The 13584-nt window shown below is 47.5% G+C and overlaps 1 protein-coding gene across 1 annotated transcript; it reads right to left on the minus strand.

Annotated features, from left to right (window-relative positions):
• Positions 1 to 1900: 1900 nt before the first annotated feature.
• Positions 1901 to 12776, minus strand: PRKRIP1 (PRKR interacting protein 1). The gene is made up of 6 exons (XM_075013620.1): positions 12630 to 12776; positions 9869 to 9947; positions 7546 to 7646; positions 6751 to 6836; positions 5004 to 5071; positions 1901 to 2669 (listed from the first exon to the last, which is right to left on the minus strand). The coding sequence occupies exons 1-6, from the start codon at positions 12747 to 12749 to the stop codon at positions 2557 to 2559; spliced, it is 567 nt and encodes a 188-aa protein (XP_074869721.1). The 5' UTR covers positions 12750 to 12776; the 3' UTR covers positions 1901 to 2556.
• Positions 12777 to 13584: the final 808 nt, after the last annotated feature.

Here is a 13584-nt window from a genome sequence, read left to right on the forward strand (position 1 = left end):
GCTCAAAAGTTTCTCTTGCTAACAGAAGTTGGTCCAACAAAACATAGTGTCACCCACCTTGTCTCACTGATTATGGAGTCACTCAGTCTCATCAATCCTACTCCTCACATTGGGAGTGGGGTAGAGACAGCATATAAAATAAAAAAGGGCATTGCAGTTTGCTCGAAGCACCACCTCCTGCAGTGATGAGCTCCGTAGAGAATAACAGCTTTCCACACTGAAGGAGAAATTACCTTGCCAACAGGCATTATTTTCAGTCTAGAAAAGAGAAGACTGAGGGGCGATATGATAGAGGTATATAAAAGCATGAATGGTGTGGACAAAGTGAATGCAGAAAAGTTATTTACTTGTTCCCATAATATAAGAACTAGAGGACACCAAATAAAATTAATGGGTAACAGGTTCAAAACTAATAAAAAAAGTTTTTCTTCACGCAGCACACAGTCAACCTGTGGAACTCCTTACCAGAGGACGCTGTGAAGGCCAGGACTTTAACAGAGTTTAAAAAAGAGCTCGATAAATATTTGGAGGTTAAGTCCATAGATGGCTATTAGCAAGGGGTAAGGTATGGTGCCTAGCCTTTTGTTGAAGGCGGGAGATGGATGGCAGGAGACAAATCGCTTGATCATTGTCTTTGGTTCACCTCCTCTGGGGCACCAGGCATTGGCTACTGTTGGCAGACAGGATACGGGGCTAGATGGACCTTTGGTCTGACCCAGTATGGCCATTCTTATGTTCTTATGCTATGTTAAGGAAAGGGAGAACTGGATAAAAACTCAATGCCACTTGCAAGTGACAAAGTCCGTTTTCCAACTATAAAAATAACTGTACAGAGCAGCATTCCATTAACTTGCTGAAAAACCAGAGCCAGTTTCAAGCAGCAAAATCAGGTGCAGAGGGACGATCTAATAACTTTAAAAGAAGGGGAGCCTATTTTAAATAAGTATCAGAGAGGTAGCTGTGTTAGTCTGTAGCTTCGAGAACAACAAGAAGTCTTGTGGCACCTTATAGACTACCATTTTGGATTGCCACCCCCCCCACTCATGCATCTGATGAAGCGGGTCTTTGCTCACAAAAGCTTATGCTCCAAAATATCTGTTAGTCTAAGGTGCCACAAGACTTCTTGTTATTTTAAATAAGCTTTTGCTGATGCTGAATTGACAGAGAAAAGCATCTCCTGGGCTGAAAGCATTAAGAAAAATCATCAGCACTTCCGTGTTAAAATGTAAAAGTTCTTTTCTTCAACCCAGGCTATGGGCAACAGACAAAATGGGTTTCCATTTTAGTTTAACTGGTCAGCACAGATGGAAGGTGCCACATGTTGACAGCTCCTAATACCTGAAGTCCAGTCTCCATAAAACAAGCCCAGCACAAGCAGTGATAGTGCAAGCTGCCCTGCTAGCATGCCTCAACTCTGAGGCTGCATTGACCTGGGCCATTTTGCACAAGCTGCCCCCAAGACAGTCTTCAAGAGAAGGATGTAGGTCCCATGACCGCAAAATATTTAATACAGAAACACTTGGTTCAAAGCATGATAAGGAAGCTGCTCCTCCTCAAGAAATTACTGGCTCTGGTGTCTACAGACCTACTTTTGGAAAAAATGTGACATTCCTCCTATCAGAAAATTAAACACATTGTATACACAGTAGCTCTGTACAATTTCAAATCTGGTATCTCCAAGTTAAGTGTCAATGTCACTACTGAGCTTTTTGTCCCTTTATTCAAACATGGCTGAGATGCTCAGCATTGCCACATAGTGACAAGTATTTCTCCTTTACTTGAACTCCTGGAATGTCACAAGCTCCCCTGCCTCCCACCCTACAATCAACAAAACAAAGATTTCTTCATGGCCTTTAAAAACTCAGTCTGCCTTTAAAATCAGAAAGCAAGAGGTTCTTGTATTAGTTAAATCACACTCAAATAAAAGCAAACAGAAAATCAGACATTCCCTTTTTATTAATAGAAAAATTTTAAAGAAAGTGATAGGGCACATCTGAGCAATAAAAAAGGATCCTCTGTTTAAATATCTATCACACTTGTCTAGCAACAGAAACAGACTGATTTGGGTTAGAGATGGGCCCAATACAAAACCCCAAATTAAAAACACTCACAGTGTGGAGAAGTTTGGGCCCAGACCAATCTTACTTCAGGCTAAATTCTGCCCTCAAAGACATACATTCCATTCCTATTGATTTCAATGGATGTTGTATACATAGCCTGCAGGGTAGAATCTGCCCTAAATGTTGATGGATATGTTTTAGATCTCAGCCAGAAAATGCTTTGGGCCATGCTAGAAAGAACTCTAGGGTAACACAGGCTTGTGGTTGTCTCGTTAGAGCAACCTTATAGCAGACTGCACAGCAGTTATACAAGCAGTTATGAAAATAATTTGGCAGCCTTCTACCAAAAGCCTTTGGGACTCAGATGTGAAGGTCGTACCTCCACCGTCAAGCAGGTACAACATATGCTAATGGATTCTGCCCAGCTGAGATGAAAGCTTCCGTGTTCCTGAACATAAAGCAATGAACATCGTTTCCAGCTGCCACTGCATTAGCATCATCTTCTCATCACAAAGCTGGACTCTTCTGCATCATCCTCCTTCTCTTCCTCCTCCTTAGTGTCTTCATCATCTTCCTCACTGGTCTGTTGTTCTTGAGAATGGTCAGACTCTAAAAGAGTAAACAGAATGCATTGATTACCTGTAACACAGCGTGCGCACCAATGAATTAAACAGCAAGGCAACCTCCGAAATTAGGAAAGATCTAGGTTACCTACTTTGTCCATTCCTAAGAGAACACTGAAGGATTGTTCCCTGCTGTGTATTTACCAATGTTTCCTGTTAAGTTTTAACAGTTCCATGTAATAGGTTTCTGAGTGAAATGATGGGCACACAAGAAAAAAAAAAATCTCATTGTTTGGAATACTCCCTCACCCAATAGTTATACCTTCATTTTCTTAATTTTCTCCCATTGCTTTCAGTTATTACTAGTGCCCCTTGAGCCACTAGGTCACATCCATTCAAGTTCACAGCTATTTTAGAGTTATGCTGGGATCTGTAATAGATCGACAGCTTTGGCCTTGTTCAGTAGTATGCAGAGCTCTTTGGGGTATGGGAAAAGTGTTCCACATTTCAATCTGCTGGAGAAGAAACATTTATCAGAACTCCAGTGAAGAACTTTGTTTGGATAAAATGGATAAAATCCAAAATCCCTCCTGTTTCCTCTCCTTGATTCCTGCACTTCAATTTGGTTTGGGACACAAACATTGCTCAGGCCAAGCAACAACCCCTGCACAGAGCACTTATTTTTCAGTGGTTTGATACCACCAAGTGGTGAAAATGTTTAATACTGCTTTATATCAGGCACCATAATTTTAAAAAGAAGTGAAAGTGACAGACTAGATTCACAGTTCTGGAGACCAAAGTCCCATTAATTCAGAGAAGACGCCTCCCTACACAAGGTAGCCAATATACTTCATCCTCGCTTTGTAAGGACTCTCTCTAAATGACAGAGGAGACTTATCCCTGCTGACGCTTCCTTGATGGTTGCCAGTTACTGACAGCTGTGATGCTTGTTCAAAACAACTTAGATGTGAAAGTCTCCACATCACCAGTGCCTGATGCAGCAATTTCACCCCAACCAATGCGTAAGTTAACTTCAACATGACACCAGTCAAAATAAAGACTCTGAAATTTACCTTGTACTCATGATCAAGCTCTGTAACAAACTAATGTACTGATAACATGGGACCAAATCCACCTGTAACGTCACTTCAATGGAATTATGCCAAACATTAATCAGACTTTGTTTTAGCAAGCTACAGGTTGGCAGATGTCAAGTTCAAATAGATGTGTGTTTTAAAAGCAGAAATATAAATAAAGTCAAAATAAGCTAGAAATGCCAACCAACTCTCGCATCCAGCAACACGGTCAGCATTGCAACAGCCCTCAGTGACTCCCCCAAAAATCATAATACAAAGCCAGAAAGTGCAGTTATTTCTAAGAAAAGAGAGTTATAGTGGGCTCACTGAATTTGTCTATTCAAAAAATGTTTGATTCTCAAGTCAGTAATCTTGACCTACTGAAACACCTAATTTTCTAGATTTAAACAGGATTTTGAAAATTTCTTTCTATACATGTAACACTGATAACACTAGAAGAGATCACTCTCTCACGCACAGTAAGTCAGATTCTTGTAGGCCACACAGCATGCAGTGTTTCCGTCAATGTAGCTCTGATTTTTCTGTACTGTCCTCAATATGTAAGACCATATTTATGTGTATGATTCTTTTTTTATTTTTTAAATGCCTTTTGTAAAATGCTCATATTTTGAAAGTTCTTGGGGTTTGACTGCGCCAAAGTCGTTGGAACCACCTTAGGAAAAACATTAACTTTTCTGTATGTAAGGAACAAACAGAATCAGTAAGCATATTATCACTATTCCGAACATTTTCAGAAGCACCTGTCTGGAGTTGGGAACTTTTTTTGGTGAGGGGGCACTGGCTCACAGGAACAAAAAAAAAAATCAGTTAGAGACCACACACACAAGTGAAAACCAAACAAAAAACAACAGACCCCCCAAACCCCTCTCCATTTTGGGAAGCCAAAAAAATAAAATCTCAAAAGCCAATAAAAAACCTAAACCACCACACCACACTCTCAGTTAACTAGGCATGTGCCATGCTCCAGCCCCACAGGGAAGGGGCAGAGGCTGCTCAGGGCTTCCTTTTGCTGTGCAGCAAGCAGGCACTGCAGGGGAGCATACTCCCAGCTGCTGCACAGACACGCCCAATGTGATTTACCACCTTGGCCTGCATCCTCTGTGAATTTCAATGTGGCTTTTAAAAATTATATTGAAATTTCAAGTTTAACATACTAGCTTTTCTTCCATCACACAGGCACAAACTGCAAAGCTCCGCAGTGGGAAAAAAATAAAATCCGTTTGTGTCTTTATATTGAAAAGCAGAATTAAAACCCATGACGGGAAAAACTTGATTCCACTGACCTTCCTGCTGCTTCTTTTGCTCGAGTTTGCTTTTCTTAGCCAGCAGTTTCTTCTCTTTTAACTTCTGGCTATAAAACAAAAATACACTTGTGACAGTGCAAATGCAAGCATTTTATGTGTTAGATGTGTTGCTATTAAGTTTGGCACTTTATTCTTAACACACAAATTCAGGTCAAATCCAGCTCAAATTTCCATTTAGTGGGAGTGAAGTTTGACAAAACAAGATCAACAAAAACGTTACCAAATTGTTTTTATTCCAACTTAAAACTTTCACTTTTAGCCATTTCCCTGGGGGACTTGCAACCTAAGTGCAAGAAAACCAGAAAATGGAATAGATACAAAACAAAAATGAATGTGACTTATCTATTTTCATTACCCAAGGTAAAAAGCCCCACAAAACCCAAACAAAATGGTGAAGTCAGTTCATTAAAGCTGAATACTAAAAAAAAAAGGAAAAAAAAGGATGGTGTTACTGACAATTTTATATACAAGTTTTTAACATGAAATCACCTTTAAGCACATCTTGAACCTCTCTAATCCAGCACCCTCAGGACCTCACCTGTGCTGAACAAAAGATTTGCTGAATCATGGGAGGTCAGTATTGCCTGGCAGCATTACCAACACCTCCATTGCTTACTGGGCTCTTAGAAGATATCTGGGGTAAATTACACCTACGTAAGAGCACAGAACGCAGCCAAAACTGGTGACTGTAAACAAACTTTATGGAACCACAGGAAATTTGGCCACACCCATGATAGGTGGTAGTTCAGCTAACTAAAAATCAAGACAGATTATGGATACTGTCAGATAAGAGAGGTTCAGCCAGTACACTGCTCTATTACAAACTCATCTCCCCATCAACATGGGGAGCATCTCTAGGCACAGGACAGAATTTCAGACTCCCTGGCTTATTCTCCTTTTGGCCTTTATGTCAATAATGCCAACAAGGTAACAGAGTAAAGGAAAGCAAGGCTGTCGGTGACGTGGATACTTGTACTCAGATACTTTAAGTGAGACCAATGATTAATTTTAGACTTTTTGACAGCTGGTAGCACTTTTCAGTCAGCAGAACCCTGAAAACTGGCCTCCAGTAGAGGTGAACAGAAGCCGTAGGGGATCAACACCTTTGAAAATTCAGTCCTCTAGGTTGGTCTGGTGTTTTAAAAAGACACTAAACAGACTGCAGAATTCACATGCCTCCATAATTCAGTGCGGCTCCTGGAGTACGCTTTTTAACAGGAACTTACCTGAGTGAATTCCATACATGCTGATGGATGGCAGTCAGTTATATATTTGGTATATTTTCAGAGCCACATTTGCTACTGGTATAAGAGAGCACATACAACACTGTTGACTTAAAACAGCTGTGCCCATTTATATAGCAAAAGCCATCTGCAGTCTGACTGAGCATCTGAATGGAACAATGAGCTGAATAAATCATGTTGATTTACACAGAACATTGATTTACAAAGTCAACAGCTTTTTCTTGCTGACTCATACCCTTGCAAATAACCAAGATGCACAGTCATTTTCTGAACTTAAAAGTTCTTGGCTCTAAGTGCTACAGACACTCACTCAAGAAACTTTTTATGGTGACACTTTTGAAAGTGATCTCTGTAGCCAAACATCTGAGCTGAAAGATCTGGACAGTGGAAGAGACAGCAGTTCGCCCAAGTACATAGCTAGAGGCAGGACATAAAGCACTTAGCATTTCTATGGTCAATCTCCCAGGAACATCTGCCTTTACCGCTTCCTTCTGCGTTTTGCTGTTTGCTCCTCTGCAACCATCTTATTCTCCTCCAGTTTCTTCTGGTATTCCTCATCCAGTTTTTGCTGTAATTAATCATGTGACATTTTGGTTACAATCTATACAATACATGATTATATAAATCATATCACGATGTAGGGAAAAGTCTCTTAGATGTGATGGACACATTTGCCAGCAGCTTTTTATATTAAGAAGTGTGACTGATAGAATGTTGTTCTTATGTAAAACTTAACAGTATGGGCCAAATTTCAAGACCCTTACCTGAGGGAGGAGGGGAGAGGGACCTAATGCAGGACACCAGTGGAATCAACAACCTAAAGATTTCACCCTATAAAGTCACACAGCAAAAATGAGACTAATATGGAAGACAGCAGCAGCAACGTATGCCTCAGATGACACTGAAAGATTTGCAGAGAGGAGGAATCAACCAAGGGACAAAAATCCATGGGAGAGTAGTGCTAATGTGTATCTCTCACAGGACTTAACAGCAAGGCCCAGAGTGTGCAATTTTTGATTCCTGACTTTACTGATTTTTGAAAGTCATATTTGGGAACAGGGGCAGAAGCCCTTTGGTTTAGTCCACCTCCTGCAGGATCACCCACTACAGAGAGATGGGTCCGATGCAGAGTTAGTGCTGGTTTTCCCAAACTACACATATCCTATACCAGAAAAACCAGCCAGTCTGAAGCGAATCCAATGTCACACACTCTTAGGAAAACAATGCAATGACCACTGAGTAATTGGACAACTGACTGCAATAAGAGACACATTTACCTTCTCAGCCATGGCATCCATGAAATCCTGCCGCTGGTACTCTCGCCGACGAAGATGCCGGTATACATGGAATTCTCCACTGCCAGCTCCAGCACTGGAACCTGCCAATGGCATAAGGATCATTAGATAGTAAGCTACTCAGAGATCAAAGGGAATGGCCCAAGATGCAGCAGCAGAGTCTGATGTGCTCTGAAAGGACTCAGCAGCCACAGGGCTTGTCTTTGTAGGCACAAAGACAAAACTCCAGTTTTAAAAATGCCCCTGCTCTAAAATGTTACCAAATGTATGCCAATGGGATACAGATGACTGAGGTATTGTAAGAAGTAAAGACCACCACAAGTTGGTAGCAACATATTCACTGTAGGCATGTAAAATCCTGTTTAATTAGCTACTCAGTTAAATGTTAAGTTTAACCAATTACCCAATTAAAAAAGTGGTGGGAAGCAGGGGGATGGCTGGGGGCTGCTCTGACCGGGCTGGAGAACCCCCACCTGCCCACAGCCGGCCCAGTGGGGTAGGAGCCCATAGCAGACTGTTCCAGCCACTACCAGTTAATTGTAACTGGTAAGCCTCATCTATTTAAGGTGATGCTTACCAGTTAAGCGGTTGAACATTAACATCCCTAATTCACTGCACAGTGTGTTACATCCTGTCCTGCTATGCACATGCAGACCAGAAATATCCCTAGGTCTTCTACAAAAGTAGGAAGGGAGAACAAACAGAGGTAATTTAACCTTTGCTCTCTACTCACCAGAAAACTTTACAAGGAAATAATATTATGGATCTACTTGGCATCCTCCCAACCCCTTTAAAAGTGAACCCGGGAGTTCCCTCTTTCATCAACCTGCACCCAGACTCTCACTGGGGCTTCACCTGCAGGATCTGCCCCTTCCCTCTGATTGCTAAACCACTTCAAGGTCCCACTTCATCAAAGCACTTAACAGAGACATGTTCTCAAACAAAGGTCAGCCTTGCATTAAAGGCTTGAGTCTAAGGCTATGTCCACACTACAAAATAAAGTCAAATTTATAGACGTCGACTTTTTACTACTAGATTTTATAATGTTGAAGATGAGTGTCCACAAAAGCCCAGAAAGCTCACCAATACCCATCACGGACAGGGCTGACAGTTCAAAACACTAATTGGTAATTGATCCAGGTGCAGAACAATAATTGGAATTAGTTGAAATCACAGTCTCACCAGCTCATTTACAAAAAATACCTTACAGATACAGACCCAGTTTCAGGATCTGGTCTAAAATGACAGCATGATGGATAGAGATGATCTAATCAAACCACAAGGCATAGGAAGATGGGTGGTATCTAAGTAGCATCACAAGGCGGTAACCTGAAACATCAGCAGTAAAGTGTGCTTTGTTTGTACCTGCATATAACATGATGTCTTGAGGGACCATCTTTGTCTGACCTAGGGGGCAGTGGAATTTGCACTGGCTGTATCAGTCCATTACTGCAGTACAGTATACTATACTTGACAACTGTTGTTTGTATCTTGCTTGGCAATAAACCCTGGCTGGGCGCCTTCAATCCTTATCTGGTCTGTGGTCTTTGGGGAACCTCACAGGTTCTGCTGAGATTATTGGTCCCATATCATTGAACACGCACCCAAGCAGCCTTCTAGTTATCATCAATGGAGCCAAAGACCCATGAGGACACAAAGGCAGTAAATCCGCCGAACTACACACACTAGCATTAATTAGACCTTTTATATTCAAACTTTGTGTTACACCACCTGGGAAGGGTGAGGCGAGGAAGTCAACCTTAGCACCTCTTAAAATTGACCTAATGGTATTTGCGGTGAAGATAGTCTCAATGTAATATTGAGCTAAGTGCCTTAAAACTGACTTTATGCTGAAGTGTAGACAAAGCCTAAGCGTCAAGAGATCCACATTGACTCTGGCATAGATGTTCATTACGTAGCTCAGTTTGCACCTTCTGAGACAGAAGGACTATACACTCACCGAAGGGGCCATGAAGTCTGAATTAGGATCTCTGAAGCACTTTGAGAGGAGGATATAGTTACTACTTACTATCAGTACACAGCACTTGCCTCTACCCAGATGGTCGGAAGAGCAGATGAGCTTTCTGGGGAGGCTTAGGTGCTGTTCACTTTACACTGCAAATAAAGAGCTACAGCACAGACTAATAAAAAGACAAAAGTGGAAAAAAACACCACCAAAAGCACATTCCAGGCTGCTTTTCCTCAACAAAGGTGAACAGCAGAAGAGTGCTCTCCCCTCTTTCTTACACATTCATCTAGGATTGGGCCATTGGCTCTATCGTTAGCTAAAGAATAACACCCTTACCCATAACATCTCTGACAAATTCCGGGGGAGGGCGCGGTGCCCACTCATTTAGTTTTTCGGGAATTGGAACAGTCTTATCCTACAATAAGAAACAAGCCAACCATCAATATGTCTCCTGGACAGAGGCTGAAGTTTTAATGCATTATCAAAACTTGTTATACATACAGTGGTGGAATCTCTCATGTCAGCACAGGCCTTAGTAGAAGTACAACTGTGCTAGCTAGCCTCCCTCAGCGAAAGACCAGGAGTCAGGATATATCCACAGAATGGGGATGGGAGGTGAGTGCCAGCTCTCCCTCCCCCACACTGAATTTGGGACTTCTGCCCCTCAACAGGGTGGAGGGTTACTGTGTCTACCACACACGAGTCAGGAAGCCTCCTCAGGGAGGAGGGATTAGGGTGCCCCAGCAAAAGAGGTTAGGGCAGGGACCAGCAACCTGCAGCTCAGGAGCCACATATGGCTCTTTGAGAAGTCACCTGTGGCTCCGAGCATGCTGCCACTTAAACAAAAATCCTAAATTCAATTGCCCGCCATAAGACCAACTGAATTTAGGTTTTTGTTTAAGTGGCGGCAGGCTCTGGAGCTAATGAGCGGTCAGCTGCAGCAGGGCAGGGAGCTGCGCAGCCGCGCCAAGAAGGTGGAAGGCGCAGCAGGGTAGCCCCGGAGGAGCCGCGCACACTGAGGCAAGTTAATCCTGGGGACGGGCAGGGAGGGGTTAAACCTGAGGGTAGGGTGGAAAGGTTGGGGCTCAGGGAGGGGGTTGTGGGATGGGAGGGTAACACCTGGGGTTAGGGAGCAGATTTGGGGGCTGAGGCAGGTAAAGGCTGGAGATGGGGGTAACAACTTTCTAACTGGTACAAATCATTATGTGGGCGCTGTTCTTAAAACAGGGGTGATAAACACAGTTTGATGTTATTAATTAAGGATGGCCTCATATTCACATGCACTGAGGCTCCTGAAGGACTGATTCTGTAACTGAAATTTAAAAAAAAAAAAAAAAAGGCTCTTCTTACTATTTTGGTTGCAGACCCCTGGGCTGTGGGGGATTAAAGCAGGGATGTGGTTTTGATCCAGGGCCCCTGGCACAAGGAGGGCAGTCAGGTCTGTGGGTGGCCCAGTCCCAGGGAGGTCAGTTTGGGCCCCCAGCACGGGGAACAAGTTCAGTTTGGGGAAAAGGGTTAGGATGCCCTGAGTGGGCGGGGAAAGAATTAGTCCAGAAGTGATTGGGGTGCCCCAGGCAGGGAGAAGGAAACCAGGGAATCAGGGTGCCCCAAGACAGGGATGGTGCAGACAGTATGAGGTGGAACCAATCCTGAGGGAGAGGGGTGCGAGCGAAGCCCCCAGCAGAGAGAGGAGATCAGTCAGGGAAAGGGAGTTTTGCCTGGGGCTGGGAGGTTGTGATGCCCTGTGGCAAGAAGTGGGGACAGGAGATCAGTCCTGGGGTTAAGGTACCTCAGAATAAAGAAGGAAGGCTCAGTTGCCAGAGAGGGAACCAGGATCTTAGAACTCTGGGGGACGAAGGAGCAGTACGAGGGAGGAATCAGTGGGGTAGTGGACATCTGTCATTCTGAGCCCCCAACACAGAGAAGGGGAACATCTAGGGTCAACTCAGGGACTTTGGCTGCCCCTGGATGAGAAAGGGGATCTGTTCCCTAGGGGGAATAAGGGTGCCCAGGATGGACTTGGGGGAGCAGTGCCAGGTTGGCCTGAGACCCCAGCATTGAGGACGCAGTACCGGAGGATTAGTCCGAGGGAGGGTTGAGGGACAGTCCACGAAGAAGGACATGGGACTAGGCAGAGAGCAGAAGGGAGTGGGTGCTGGGGCTGGACCCAGAGGGGCTTGGTTCTGAGGCAGGGAACCAGCTGGGAGCTAGTCCCAAGGGTGGAGCAGGGGAGATAGCAGGGGCCGGTGCCTGGGGCCAGCAGAGCAGTGGTCTAGGACTGGTCCCTGAGGTGAGGCAGAGCACAGGGCGAGGAATGGTGGGGGATCAGTGCGGGGAGGGGTGTTGGCCAGTGCCCGCTGCAGGGGAGGACAGGGGACTAATTGGCAGCGATGGAGCTAGGGGCCTGTCCTGGAGATGGCCCTGAGAGCTCAGTGCTGGGCAGGGGAGTACCGAGCCAGGGGAGCAGAACACACGGGAGGTGCGGGGGCGAGTCCGGGCTCAGGGGGCACCAGGAGCCAGAGGAAACAGCCGCGCGGGGAGCTGATAACTGGTATCCAGGCAGGACCAGTCCGGGGCCGGGGCCGGGGCTCGCGGCACAGAGGAGCAGGACACACCGGGGGAGCGGCTCGGGGCAGGGGGCGTGCAGGGCGGCCGGGGGGGGACGGCGTGGGGAGCGGCGGGGCAGGGCGGGGGCACACGGGGGGAGCGGCTCGAGGTGGTGGGGAGCAGGACGACCGTGGGGGGGACAGCGAGGGGAGCGGCTCGGGGCGCGGCGGGGGCACACGGGGGGAGCGGCTCGGGGTGGTGGGGGGCAGGACCGGCGGGGGCATACGGGGGGAGCGGCTCGGGGTGGTGGGGGGCAGGACCGGCGGGGGCACACGGGGGGAGCGGCTCGGGGTGGTGGGGGGCAGGACCGGCGGGGGCACACGGGGGAAGCGGCTCGGGGTGGTGGGGGGCAGGACGGCCGGCGGGGGGGGGACAGCGAGGGGAGCGGCTCGGGGCGCGGCGGGGGCACACGGGGGGAGCGGCTCGGGGTGGTGGGGGGCAGGACGGCCGGCGGGGGGCGGGGCGGGGGGACCGGCTCGGGGCGCCTCACCGGGTTCTTCATGAGCCGCTCCAGCCGCAGCCGCTGCTCCTCGGCCGCGCTCCGGGGGATGACCAGCGGCTGCGGCTCCTTGCGGGGCCGGGACGGCCGCGGGGCCGAGGGCGCCGCCATCTACGGCCTCTGCCGGCAGCACCTGGGCCCGCCCGGCCCTTGCCGATGACGTCATATCAGCGGCGACGGGCCGCTGCTCATTAGCATATATGAATATTGAGCGGCCCAGGTGGCTCACGCGCGAGCTCCGTGACTAGTGACGGCCGTGCCGAGCTTCCCCGCCGGCCTTGTTATTGTAGGGTCCCCTGGCAGCGTCCCTGGGGCGGGCGATCCCGGGGCGCCCAGGAGCCCCACGGCCCGCGCGGAGAGCGGGCTACGAACACGGGGCCGGTCACCCCCCACCCATAAAACCGGCCCGTAGAGCTGCGTCCCCGAGCGAGGTGCGGCTGCGCACGAGTGAGGGAGCCCGGGGGCCCCAGGGCAACGGCCCCCTGTGGCTCTGCCTCACCCCCTCGCGGCCATTGACAACAGGGAGACGCCTCTGCTGGAGCGGGAAGGGCCCGTAGAGTCCAGCCCCCGCCCTCCCAGCAGCACCTGTCACCCCGACGGACGCCCCAGATCCCTCAGCGCCCCCCCCCCCCCCCCCCCCCGTCCAGGGCTGAGCTCACACCGCTGGGCTACCCCCCCGCAGCCCCACCCCTCGCCATGCTGCTGGCACGTGGGTGTGCTGCGCCCAGGACTCTGACCACGTGCAATGGGTGCTGCGCGGAGGCTGCCAGGCTGCTTCTCCCTCCCTCCGCCAGTCCACAGCCCGGTAGGGACTGGGTTCTGCCTCCCCGCCAGGTGGACCTAGCCGAGGTCACCGGTGTCCTGTATTCAGCCCAGGTTCCCCGGATCGGGGGGCTGTGCAAAAATAAATCCCTGATTATCCAACGAGTGGTCACCAACCTGTCAA

Source organism: Carettochelys insculpta, chromosome 19 (assembly GCF_033958435.1).
Source record: "Carettochelys insculpta isolate YL-2023 chromosome 19, ASM3395843v1, whole genome shotgun sequence".
NCBI classification, from domain to species: domain Eukaryota; kingdom Metazoa; phylum Chordata; order Testudines; family Carettochelyidae; genus Carettochelys; species Carettochelys insculpta.

Coding starts and splice junctions, on each gene's coding strand:
- PRKRIP1 (XM_075013620.1), bottom strand. CDS start 12,749: ATGGCGGCGCCCTCGGCCCCGCGGCCGTCCCGGCCCCGCAAGGAGCCG. Junction 9,948..12,629: donor AGCGGCTCATGAAGAACCCG/GTGAGGCGCCCC, acceptor TTCTTATTGTAG/GATAAGACTGTTCCAATTCC. Junction 5,072..6,750: donor GCAAAACGCAGAAGGAAGCG/GTAAAGGCAGAT, acceptor TTTGTTTTATAG/CCAGAAGTTAAAAGAGAAGA.